Source organism: Eulemur rufifrons, chromosome 7 (genome assembly GCF_041146395.1).
Source record: "Eulemur rufifrons isolate Redbay chromosome 7, OSU_ERuf_1, whole genome shotgun sequence".
NCBI classification, from domain to species: Eukaryota; Metazoa; Chordata; class Mammalia; order Primates; family Lemuridae; genus Eulemur; species Eulemur rufifrons.
The window spans coordinates 153759352-153772134 of NC_090989.1; the positions used below are offsets into that span (position 1 = coordinate 153759352).

The 12783-nt window shown below is 40.4% G+C and overlaps 1 protein-coding gene across 3 annotated transcripts in view; it reads right to left on the reverse strand.

Annotated features, from left to right (window-relative positions):
• Positions 1-794: 794 nt before the first annotated feature.
• The window catches only part of PRKAR2A (protein kinase cAMP-dependent type II regulatory subunit alpha), a 93920-nt gene continuing 81931 nt past the window's right edge, over positions 795-12783 (reverse strand). For 2 of the 3 annotated variants that reach the window (XM_069473620.1, XM_069473618.1), the window contains 3 exons: positions 7587-7652; positions 4983-5124; positions 795-4505 (listed from right to left, as the gene is read on the reverse strand). In XM_069473620.1, the coding sequence (XP_069329721.1) occupies positions 4372-4505; positions 4983-5124; positions 7587-7652 (342 nt within the window). In that variant the 3' untranslated portion in view covers positions 795-4371. The remainder of the gene's footprint in view (positions 4506-4982; positions 5125-7586; positions 7653-12783) is intronic. The other variant, XM_069473619.1, reaches the window with a different exon arrangement.

Consider the following 12783-nt stretch of genomic DNA (forward strand, 5'->3'; position numbering starts at 1 on the left):
AGCAGACTGCCCTCCCTAATGTGGGTGGGCCCCATCCAATCAGTTGAAGGCCTGAATAGAACAAAAAGGCTGACCCTTCCCCAAGTAAAAGAGAATTCTCCTTCCTGACTGCCTTTGATCTGGGACATTGGCTTTTTTCCTGCCTTTGGACTCTACCTGAAACATCAACTCCTCCTGGGTCTTGGCCTGCTGGTCTTTGGACAAGAACTACATCAGCTCTCCTGGATCTCAGGTCTTTGGACTTGCACTGGAACTAAACCATCAGCTCTCCTGGGTCGTTAGCTCGTAGATTCACCCTGCAGATCTTGGGACTTGCCTGCCTCCATAACTGTGTGACCCAATTCCTGATAATCTCTTTCTTTACACACATACACACACCACACCCTATTGACTGATCGCTTCTCTGGAGAACTCTGACTAGTACATATGCTCAGGTCTCCTCCCTGATTTCCAAGGGCTCATACCCAATTCCCAACAGTGTATCTGCCAGGTTAGTGCTGTGATGGCCTGGAGCCCTGAAACGACAGGGCAAACACATGACTGCACCAGAAAGTCAGACATGATTTGTCAGCCTTTATTAATCAAGAGTGAAGCCAAGTCCTAGAGTTTCCTTTTTAAAAAACCCAACCTTGTTTACGGCAAACAATGATTTAATTCTCAATGACTTTAATTATATCTTTAAAACTACAGAGCAAGAATTGATCACTTTCCAATTACTTGAGATTAAAATACAAGTGTAAAACAGGTTAAAATAAGATTCACCCCAATGATTTAAAAAATAATTCCAATTGAGAGACATTTCAAACACTATGTGTAGAACTCAGGAACAAAAGAAGACCTTAAAACATTTTTACCTTTGAGGTAGCACAATAATGCTGAATTAGAGTTCTTTTTATTACAATGAGCTTAGAAAAACAATGAGGAATCTACTCTTTGCACAAGGTGGGCTAAATGGTTTTATGCAAATCCCCCATGAGGTTAGTGACAGTTTTTGTCCTTTTTTTTTATTTTCTTTTTTTTATGTATAAAGATAGCCCTGCAGTATGTAAAGGAAACCCATGGGAAGACTGCTTCCCATAAAATAGACATTAGAATCATTGAGGAACGTCAGCAGTCAAGACAGGAGGAACAAGAGGTAATCATAGTGAAAAACCAAAACAACTCGTATCTTGGCAAGATTGGTTTACAAGTGCATGTCAAGAACAAAAATTCCAACATCAGCCAACTGAAAACAAAAGATAAAAGATGACATTCATGGGTCTTTTTCCTTTTTCTCTGTGCAAAATGCTCTTTCACTTTTTCTAAATGAGAGGATTGTTTGTACACTATGACACGACATACAAAGCACTGCGTGCCCAGGGTGCTGTGGGGCACCAGTGGCACCTCTTGCTGACTACGCCACCACTGTGAGCAGAGAATCCAAGCAATCAGAGGATGAACGTAACCTCTCCTGGCTGGAGAACCATTTGTTGCCACTTTGCTGTTGAATTCACTCATTAAACTGATCAAAGTAAAGCTCTACTCTGATTTCTGAGAATCTATAGCAATTATATATAACACAATTATACATAAAGACCATTGACTAAGAGGACAAAAGCACATGAACATTTCCTTCAGAGAATTCAACCAAGAGAAGAGAAAGGGTGGGATGAGCTGGGGGCCAAAAGGAAGGACAATACTGCAGGCTGGAATTCAAGGCTCTCAGGAATATTCTCTACCATCTAAAATCAACAGCAAAGCCAGAAAAGAGGGCAGGACGCTCTAACCATAGAAGAGAACAACATAAAACAGTTAAAAAAGGGATCTCTTCCTAGCACATGCTCCTTTCCTGTGAGGCTCAACCATCAGTGCAGGGCTTGCCTGAAGTGGACAATGTGGACACCACAGCCCTGAGTCAAACTTGGTCTGCCACCTTTGATTCCCCATGCTGCAGAAAAAATTGGAACGCTGTCATGTCCTGGCACTGTGGTAATGGCTATGTCCTATTTCACTCACACTGGTCCCTTTAAAGTCTCCCTTCTTCAATCTAAATGCTCCCAGGGGCCCTATATGCAGTGAGGGTCTGGATGGATGATCCATGTCAACTAGTAGTTAAAGCAAGAAGTCTTAAACCTGATCAATTCTATTCTGTAAAACAGCAACCATCAGTGAGTCAGAGGTGTCAAGGGGGGCTCTGCGAAGAGAAAGACTAGACTGGGATGTGTGAGAGGGCGGGATGAGAAGTCCCATCCCTAGCAGCCTGCAGGAGTGACTCTGGCACAGAATTCACAGCCAGCCCTAAATAATGCTGGCATGGGGTTGAGGAGGAGGTATCTGCTTGGTGTTTAAACAATGTCCTCACAAGGTCTGGGGCTGGACCTGTGTCACTCCTGAAGCCCAATGTACCTTTGCAAGAAACAGGTATGGTTCTTGTCTGTTAAAGTGCAAGAACTGCTTTCTGAATTTATTTGATAATAAAGCAACATCATAGAAAAGAAGAACCTTAAGAAAACGTGGGATCACCACACGGGCTTTACCAGTGCTAGCTGCCTGTTTTGGAGTATTAGTTATAACCTTTCCTAATTCTGACAGTTACAATGTAGGCTACCTAGGGCAGTCTGAAAAGAGTCCTTCTGCTGTCAGTTCATGGAGCATAAGAGAAAATGGAGGAATTACCAAGATTGTGATGGGTTATCCATTCTGGAAATTTCTGAGCCACACCGTCCAAAAGCAGAAAGCCTAGCTTATGTGGACAGTGGAAGGTGACAGTATGGGCTCCATCACTATCTACAACAGGAATGACTCAAGCCCCAGCACATATCTCTTAGGGATTTATTGAGTTATACAAATAAAAAGAAACAAAAAAGCATATTGGAAAGGGCCTCCTCATTTAATATAAACTTGGCCATGGCACTCAAATTTATCTCTACGCAAATTTCATTCACAACGCTCCTAGTAGCCCTTATAGCATCTGATTCTAAGTCATTCTGAAGGAAAAGAAAATTCATTCTGAAATAGAGCTAATTAGGATAATTCATCAGAATTCTACTCGATCTAATTAAAAGGTTAAAAAAGTTTTAAATACAAGCCAAATTACCTTCTTCTGGGATTAACAATTGAAACCCCAAATATCCCAACATCTTAACAAGAAAGGCCTTCACAGTAATTCTATGAAATTGTAAATGATGCCAATTTTTTAAAACAGAGTTGTTGATCTTCAGGATGAATGCCTGAGTTGGCTGACAGATGCCATACATACATATGAATATGTCCAAGTACAATTCCCTAAATAGAGAAATAATTTTCTCTAATTTCAAAAAAACCAGCTTCTCCTTTAGAGTTTAAAAATTGATGGATTCAACGGCAAAACTATGCAACAACTCTGGAGTAGAAGGAAAGGGCTCTCTTTGTAGTATAACCTCTTGCCAGTATACTGCCAATACCAGGTAGGGACAACTGGAAACAAATGGCAGGAGTTGCTCAAGAAAGTATCTGGGTTGAATAAAGTTATGTCAACCTTCCAGACCCTGGCTCCTTCTAAATGGGTAATAGTTCATTCATGCAAACTGCACAGAGGTTAAACAAACCAAAACCTACTAAAGAAATTAAAAAACAAACCCCCCAACCCAGAAAACCTTTCCTGGATCTCTACTACAGGTAAAATGTGCCAAACCCAAATTTTCTGCTCTAACGTGGGTCTCGTTGCCCTTTCAGTCTGCTCTAGGGTGCAGACTTACTGGTCCTGGGTAGGGCCTTTGCCTAAGTATCCTGGGCAGGGCCTTTTCCTAAGCATCGCTGTGGGTGTGAAGACAGCTATAATGTGCGCAGTTGTCAGTAGGCAGTACAATGCCACTGGACCACAGACGTCCATCTCACTGCCTCCATTTTTCACTGTAAAACCAAAGGCTGCAATCATGAACAAATGTGGACTTTCTCAAAGGACAAATGAAGAGATTGAAGGCTACAACATTTCCTCCTTTGAGAAAGACTGGAAGAGGTGTCCACAGTTATATAGATTTCTGCAGACCTTGTGGTAACTTCCAAAAGCAATAGTAGCAGCAAGAGAGGAAAGGAGGATGTTTATACTTTGGACTTTGTATCAGGCACTTAAATTGTTGGAGAGACATGCCATTCTGAACCAAAGATGTAAAAACTGGGTTGGAGTAATCATTACAAGTGGTCTAATAATGGGCTTTCAGAAGCAAAGTGGAGGTGTGGGTCAAACCTCTGCCCATCCTTTAGTGCTTTCAAGTTTTCTAAATGCCCATAACCACAGCAATGGCAGCAGCGGTGGCAACAGCAGTAACGGTTCTGTCGTGTCTGTTTTCTGTGTTCTGTGGCTGACCGGAAGGTTCTGGTGTCACACTGAGCAGGCTCTGGGGTGTGGCACACCTACTGCCCGGGGTCAATTAGATCCATGCTGGAGCCAAACATCTTCACCAGTTGTTCCTCGTAGTGTGAGATGTTCCTCTTCATGATGTCCATGCAGGGCCCCAGAAGCCTCTCAAATGCTTGTACATCCATAACTGCATTGTTAAAAAGAGGTTAGGGAGAGAATGAATTCTCTAAAAATTCAAGTCATTTCCATCATGCAAACCATTTCCTAAATATACCCATTCGTGTAGAAGATTAGACTTTGGGACACTGGGCACTTGGAAAAAGAGGTGTTTCTATATGAACTCAGTAGGAGTGGGTCATGTAAGTTTGAGACTTCACACAGTCAAGCAGCACCTTATCTCCCTGTTCTCCCGCAGGAACATCTGCCTCCATTACTATTCTTTTCATATGGCCAGAGGGCCTGTATGCCTGTCTTGCTCACAGGCTATAGTCAGTCCTCAGAAATGTTTGCTAAAAGAATACATTCACCCATCTCTGATTGGTCACATAAATGGTCCAGGCCGAGATGCGAGTTAAGAGCTGATGGAATAAATTAAGGCTTGCTGATGGGAGAAAATAATACTGCAAGTTAGAAAAAATATTAATGCATAAAGAATTTTTCTTACCTAAGCATTTGACATCTCCAACTGCATAAGCTGAAGCAGCTCTGGGTTTGTTTGTGACCAGTGCAAGCTCTCCAAAGTACTGCCCCTTATGGCAGCGGGCAATCTCGACCTCCTGGTTCCCACCATCCTTGTTTGTTTTAGTCTACAGCAGGTAAAGAACATGACCTGGGTTGACTTCACGATCACAGCTGGGCATGGTCAGGGGCACACTCTTGTATTCCCTTCTCAGCACAATCAACACAACTAACTATTGAGGAATTCACTTTGCAAAAACTCTAATGTACCATGTAAACTCCGTAGACTGATTTCAGTGGTCTTGCTTAATTAAAATTGTTGGCTTTTACCTGGGGCTTCATTTAAATCCTAACATGTTTTAGGTAATGGCTAAATATCAAGAGGTAAGGTGCATATCATTTTCTGTGGAAGATTATATATTCTTCTGGGAGACACTGACTTTTGAGGCACAGTTGAAAAGACAAGGTCTTTTGCTAATTCTTTCTAAATAATGACAACGCTTCTCTTAGAAGCCACAACCCTGGGCTACTTCTCTTTGATTTGAGATTGTGCCTTTCTTAGACAACACTTTACAGTGACAAAATTTCTTATTAAGTACTATCTGTACCTTAAGTTAGTGGTTCCCCCTCCCATTTTTAGAAAACGACTTAAGTAAATAATTTTTAAAAATAATATACTACATTGTATTTAATATCTACAGTTTCCTAATTTTTTAAAAAACATCCATCTTCTAAACAATAAGTAAAAATTATTTAGAATTTATTAGTAAGAATTAGAATTAGTCTCAATCTCGAAGAACCATTTTATGTTATAGGCAGAAAGAGAATTCTTGGCCAGGCGCGGTGGCTCACGCCTGTAATCCTAGCACTCTGGGAGGCCGAGGTGGGCGGATCGTTTGAGCTCAGGAGTTCGAGACCAGCCTGAGCAAGAGCGAGACCCCACCTCTACTAAAAAATAGAAAGAAATTATATGGACAGCTAAAAATATATATAGAAAAAAAATTAGCCGGGCATGGTGGCGCATGCCTGTAGTCCCAGCTACTCGGGAGGCTGAGACAGGAGGATCGCTTGAGCTCAGGAGTCTGAGGTTGCTGTGAGCTAGGCTGACGCCACGGCACTCACTCTAGCCTGGGCAACAGAGTGAGACTCTGTCTCAAAAAAAAAAAAAAAGAGAGAATTCTTTTTTAAGGTCAATTTTTAAAATAAATAAAACTGCTACACTAGCAGTGGACCTTCCTTCCACACTTCTGCACTGACCTGTTTGTTCTGAAACCTAAGCCAACTTTCTCTTTCCAATTTTTGTAGCATTTTCTGGGACTGCAGACATTCATGCCACTTAGTCCCTTCTCTAGAGTAGCACTTATCACACTGTCACACACTCACCAGCTCCCTTACAATGCAGGTTTTCTTACAATGCAGATTCTGACTCAGTAGATCCGGGGCACAGCCCAAGCCTCTGCATTTCTGGCAGCACCCTCCAACTCCCCAGGGCCATATTGTTGCTGACCCTACACACCTAGCACTGTCTATGCTGTGATCATAGATTTCAATGAATATCTGAGAAATGTACAAACATACACCCAAAACTAGTAAAACAACACAGAAGTTTCAAACTATTACTTCATGTGAAACAACAGATCTATTTTACTTAACAATCAAGCTATCTTATAGACAGTAATCATATTTTTTTTTCTTTCTCCATATTATGAAGGAAGGAAGGGAGGGAGGAAGGGATGGATGGAGGAGAAAGAAAGAGAGGAAGGGAAATCTGGTGATGACGAATTTACTGGCAAGAATCACTCCTACTTATAGGTTATCAGTTTTCTAGGACACCTCATCCATCAAATGACCATAATAATAATTGTCCTTGGAGGCCTCCTCAGCAGTGCTCTAAAAAGAAAGCTTTCTTCGTAATTATCCCATATGTATTTTTTTATTATATAACTTCCCCACTTTCTATTAAGGTTTTTTATCTTTTTCTTATTTATTTGTAGGCCAATATTCCTCATATCATTAATTACATAACAGAGGCAAAGGCAGTAGGAACAAGAATATACTAAATCTATATCAATGGATATAGATGAGTCTTTGCCAGTTACATATTTCATATAACAATGATGGTCTGGTACACTAAACACACTTCAAATTATTTAAAGTAAACAGTTAGGCCGGGCGTGGTGGCTCACGCCTGTAATCCTAGCACTCTGGGAGGCCGAGGTGGGCGGATCATTTGAGCTCAGGAGTTCGAGACCAGCCTGAGCAAGAGTGAGACCCCATCTCTACTAAAAATAGAAAGAAATTATATGGACAACTAAAATATATATATACAAAAAATTAGCCGGGCATGGTGGCGCATGCCTGTAGTCCCAGCTACTCGGGAGGCTGAGGCAGTAGGATCGCTTAAGCCCAGGAGTTTGAGGTTGCTGTGAGCTAGACTGACGCCACGGCACTCACTCTAGCCCGGGCAACAGAGTGAGACTCTGTCTCAAAAAAAAAAAAAAAAAAAAAAAAAAAATAAAGTAAACAGTTACTTTCTGTGTATACATCTGGCTCTTTACTGCATAAGTCACACCATCACACATAAACTCACCTTGCTTCTAATCAAAATGCTCACTTCACCGGACTCTATGATGTAAAAGCTATCAGCCTTTTCACCCTGAAAGAAGAGAGGAAGTCAGGTCAGAGCCATACAAAGTGTTAAAGGGGAATACAGAAATAGGTTGTTTTCTTACTGTTTGAGCTCTGATTTGTATTTATTTTCCAACTCCATAAATGAATCAATAGCTAACAAATTCAGAACAAAACACAAGAATACTGGTCACTGGGGACATCAATCCAACTAATACATCTCCCACCTCTTAACATGGAATATTCAGATTTATCTCCATGAATATACCAGGTTGCCAAATGCACAGAGCATTGCTTTTCTGATTGTGCACATTGGTCTGCTACTAAAACCTCTAACAGGGACCAGTAGCCAAGATTGCTGAGGACAGTGTCAAGGTGACTCCTAGTATATGGAATCCAGCGATAATCTTGACCACCAAACACAGCCCTCAGCAGGACAGCATAGATCTAGAAGGCTCTGCCTCGGTGAGGGAGGTGCTATGATATTACCCTTATGAGCCTCAGGCTTTTCCTTTGCTTATTTTGATTTTAAACGTGGTTGAAACAGTCATTCAGGTAATTCAACAGATAATTTACTAAGTACTTACTATGTGCCAGGCACTGTTCTAGGCATGTGAGATATATATATCAGTGGGCAAAACAAATATCCCTGTACTGCCCTGGTAGAACTTACAGTCTGGCAGGGTAAACAAACTACAATCAATCATCATATTCAATCAGTAAATTATACTGTTGACTTGCAAGGTGATGAGTGCTACAGGAGAAGAGTAGAGCAGGGAATATGAATGCTAGGGGAGGGATGGCTACCATATACAACAGTGCTTCACTGAGAAGGTGAGCTATGAACAAAGGCTAGAAGAAGGTGCAAATTAGGCAAGCAGGTACGGGAGAAGAGTCTTTTAGGCACACTTCAGTTTCTGACCCCTCACTATTAACTTCTAAAGCAATGACCATCTACACTAGATAATTGAATACTAATCATGTGTTCTCTTATTCCACGTAGGTCTTATGTCTTCAGTGAGAATCTATATTCTTCTAAGTACTCATAAGACTTCATGTCCTTTGACAACCACACAAAGCCCCAAGTGGGTTGGATATTTAGCACTTTATTTTTCAGTCTTTTCTATTGTGGGCATTTTAAAGTTAGAAATTTCCCTATATCCCTCAAGTCTGGGAATATAATTGTTTCAATCTTATCTATAAACTTTAATCCTCAGCATTTGGAGACTCTCATCTTAAGTCTCCTTGGATAGCTGTGCTCTTACTGCTGTAACTCTGCAGCAGCATCATGCTATTAGCTTCTTTCTGCAGCCTGTTTTCTACTTGTGAGTTGTGCTTGAGGGTAGATGCATTGCCCCATGTTGGTTTAATCTTTTCTCAGCAAGGCAAGGTTGCTTTACCATTTGAAAATCAAATTAATCAATGTAATTACCCAAGATAGTTATGAATTACCTTGTTCATAATAGCTAAAAATCAGAAACACTCCAAATGTCTAATAGCAAAGGAAAGGTAAATAGTTTATATTCACACATTAGAATATTATATAGCAATGAAAACCAACAAACTATGGCTATATATAAACATATGGATGAGCAATTGAAGCAAGACACAAATAAAAGAATACATACACTATATGTAATTCTAATTGTCCTTGGCAATTTTTAAATCCCCCTAAGACTTAGCCATATTGTTTAGTGTTAAAAACTATAAAGAAGTCCGGGCATGGTGGCTCACGCCTGTAATTCTAGCACTCTGGGAGGCCGAGGCGGGTGGATCGTTTGAGCTCAGGAGTTCAAGACCAGCCTGAGCAAAAGCGAGACCCCGTCTCTACTAAAAATAGAAAGAAATTAGCTGGACAACTAAAAATATATAGAAAAAATTAGCCGGGCATGGTGACGCATGCCTGTAGTCCCAGCTACTTGGGAGGCTGAGGCAGGAGGATTGCTTGAGCCCAGGAGTTTGAGGTTGCTGTGAGCTAGGCTGACACCACGGCACTCTAGCCTGGGTAACAGAGTGAGACTCTGTCTCAAAAAAAAAAAAAAAAAAAAAAACCAACTATAAAGAAAAGCAAATACATGACTATCATAAAAGTTAGGATAGGGAGGTAGGAGGGGCTATGACTGGGAAGGAACTCATAGGAGTGGGGTGATTTTTAGGGTGTAAGAGTTTTTCTCTGAAAAAATCAAAGAAAGAAACTTCTGAGTTATAGAATAAAAGAAACTTTATAGGATAAGCTCCAATTTCTCTTCAAAGGGCTTCAGCTAAGTTATTCTATTAACAGCAAATAAAGTTCCCGCTATATCACTTGGAATTCTCAGATTCCTACTTTTTGTTAAGGAAATGGGTATTAATATGGCTACTCATCGTGGTTTTCCATTTTCATTTCCTTGATTACTTAATAAACTAAAGCCAATTTATTTTTAACTGATGTTAGAACTATGCTTTGGAAATACAATTATCATTGTGTCATTCTTCCTCTCAAAAGCTTCTGAGAGTACTTCTCAAACTTTCCCATTAAGCATTCTTAATATGAAGGCATTATCCAGTCTTAGAATGATCTAGAGCTGTGGTTCTCAAAACTTACCTAACATTGAAATCACTTGGCAGTCTTGTTGATACCAAAACCAGACAAAGACAAGGAGAGAAAACTACAGATCAATATCCCTCATGAGCAAACACAAAAATCTTTACCAAAATTTTAGCAAGTCAAACCCAGTAACAAATAAAAGGGATAATACACCATGACCAAATAGGATTCATGCTAGGATGTGGGTTTGGTTTAATATTCAAAAATCAATAAAAGTAATTCACCACATTAATAAATTAAAAATGGAAAGCCAGGTGAACATCTCAACAGTGCACCAAAAGCATTTCAGAAAACTCAACACCTTTTCATGACAAACATTTTCAGCAAACTAGGAATAGAAGGGACCTCTCCCAACCCAATTACAAGTGTTTATTAAAAAAACCTACAGCAAGCCAGGTGCAGTGGTAAGCACCTGCAGTCCTAGCTACTAAGGAGGCTGAGACAGAGGATCACTTGAGCCCAGGAGTTTGGGGTTGTAGGGCGGTATGATTATACCTGTGAATAGCCATTGCATTCCAACAGTCTGCGCAAAATAGTGAGACCCCATCTCTAACATAACAAAATGAAACAACCCAAACCTGTGGCTAACATCCTACTTAACAGTTAAAGACTGAATGCTTAGGCCGGGCGCGGTGGCTCACGTCTGTAATCCTAGCACTCTGGGAGGCCGAGGCTGGTGGATAGCTCGAGGTCAGGAGTTTGAGACCAGCCTGAGCAAGAGTGAGACCCCACCTCTACTAAAAATAGAATGAAATTATCTGGCCAACTAAAAACCATATATATAAAAAAATTAGCCAGGCATGGTGGTGCGTGCCTATAGTCCCAGCTACTCGGGAGGCTGAGGCAGAAGGATTGCTTAAGCCCAGGAGTTTAAAGTTGCTGTGAGCTAGGCTGATGCCACGGCACTTACTCTAGCCTGGACAACAGAGCGAGACTCTGTCTGGGGGGGCGGGGGGGAGGAGACTGAATGCTTCCCCCAAGACTGAGAACAAGCTAAGGATGTCAGTCAGCTCTCATCATTTCCTATTCAATATTGTATTGAAGGTCCTAGTCAATGCAATAAGACAAAATATAAAAATATAAAGGTATACAGATTGCCTGTAATTCCAGCACTTTGGGAGGCTGAAGTGGGAGGATCACTTGAGGCCAGGAGTTTGAGACCAGTCTGAGCAACATAGCAAGACCCCAGCTCTACAAAAAAGAGAAAAATTAGCTGGGTGTGGTGGCATGCACCTGTTCTCCCAGCTACTTGGAAGTCTGAGGCAGGAGGATCATCTGAGCCCAGGAGTTTGAGGTTGCAGGGAGCTATGATGACACCACTGCACTCTAGCCCAGGAAACAGAGTGAGATCCTGTTTCCAAAAAAAAAAAAAAAATTCCAAGGAAGCTCCAAAAAAAAGCTACTAGAATAAGTGAGTTTAGCAAGATTATAGAATACCACACGCTCGATATACAAATTCAGTCGTATTTCTATACATTAGCAACAAGCAATTGGAAATTGAAAAACAAAACGACTTACAATAGTGTCAAAAATATTAAATATCCGGGGATAAATTTAACAAAGATGGCCAAGACCTGAACACCACACCTGAAAACTACAAATCATTATAGAGAAATTAAAGAAGACCTAAATAAATGGAGATATGCTCATGAATCGGACTTAACTATTAAGATGTCAATTCTTCCCAAATTGATCTATATATTCAACATAATCACAACAAAATCTTAGCAAGCTTTTTTTGTAAAAATTCAAAAACTGATTCTAAAATTTATATAGAATAGCAAAAAACTATGAAAAAGAATAAACCTGGAGGGTTTAAATGATCTGATTTCAAGACTTACTATATAAAGCTCTTATAATCAAGACAGTGTACTGTTGGCATACAGACAGAGATCAATGCAACAGAAGAGACCAGAAATAGACCCAAACATATATGGCCAATTGATTTTTCAACAATGGTGTCAAGGCAACAGGATAGGATAACCTCTTTTACAAATGGTGCTGGCACAACTAGATATCCACATGCAAACCCTAACCTCACACCATATATACAAATTAACTCAAAATGGATCATAGACCTAAAGTAAGAGCTAAAAACTATGAAAGTTTAGAACTAAACTGCTCAATATGGTATCCACTAGTCAAATGTGGCTGAGCACTTAAAGTGTGGCCAGTATAAATTTAGATGTGTTATTAAATGTATAATACAGATTAGATTTTAAAGATTTAGTACAAAAATGTAAAAGATTACATCACTTAAGATACTGAAATAATAATATTATAGATACACTGGGGCTTTAATAAAATAGACAACAAACTCAAATTTAAAAAGGGCAAAGCCAGGTGTGGTGGCTCACGCTTATAATCCCAGCATTATGGCAAGCTGGGGTAGGATTGCTTGAGGTCAGGAGTTGGAAACCAGCCTGGGAAACATAGCAAGACCCCATTTTAACAAAAAATTTAAAAATCAGCCGGCACAGGTGGCTTGTTCTTGTAGTCCCTGCTACTCAGGAGGCTGAGACAGGAAGACTGCATGAGCCCAGGAGTTCAAGGTTGTAGTGAGCTGTGATCG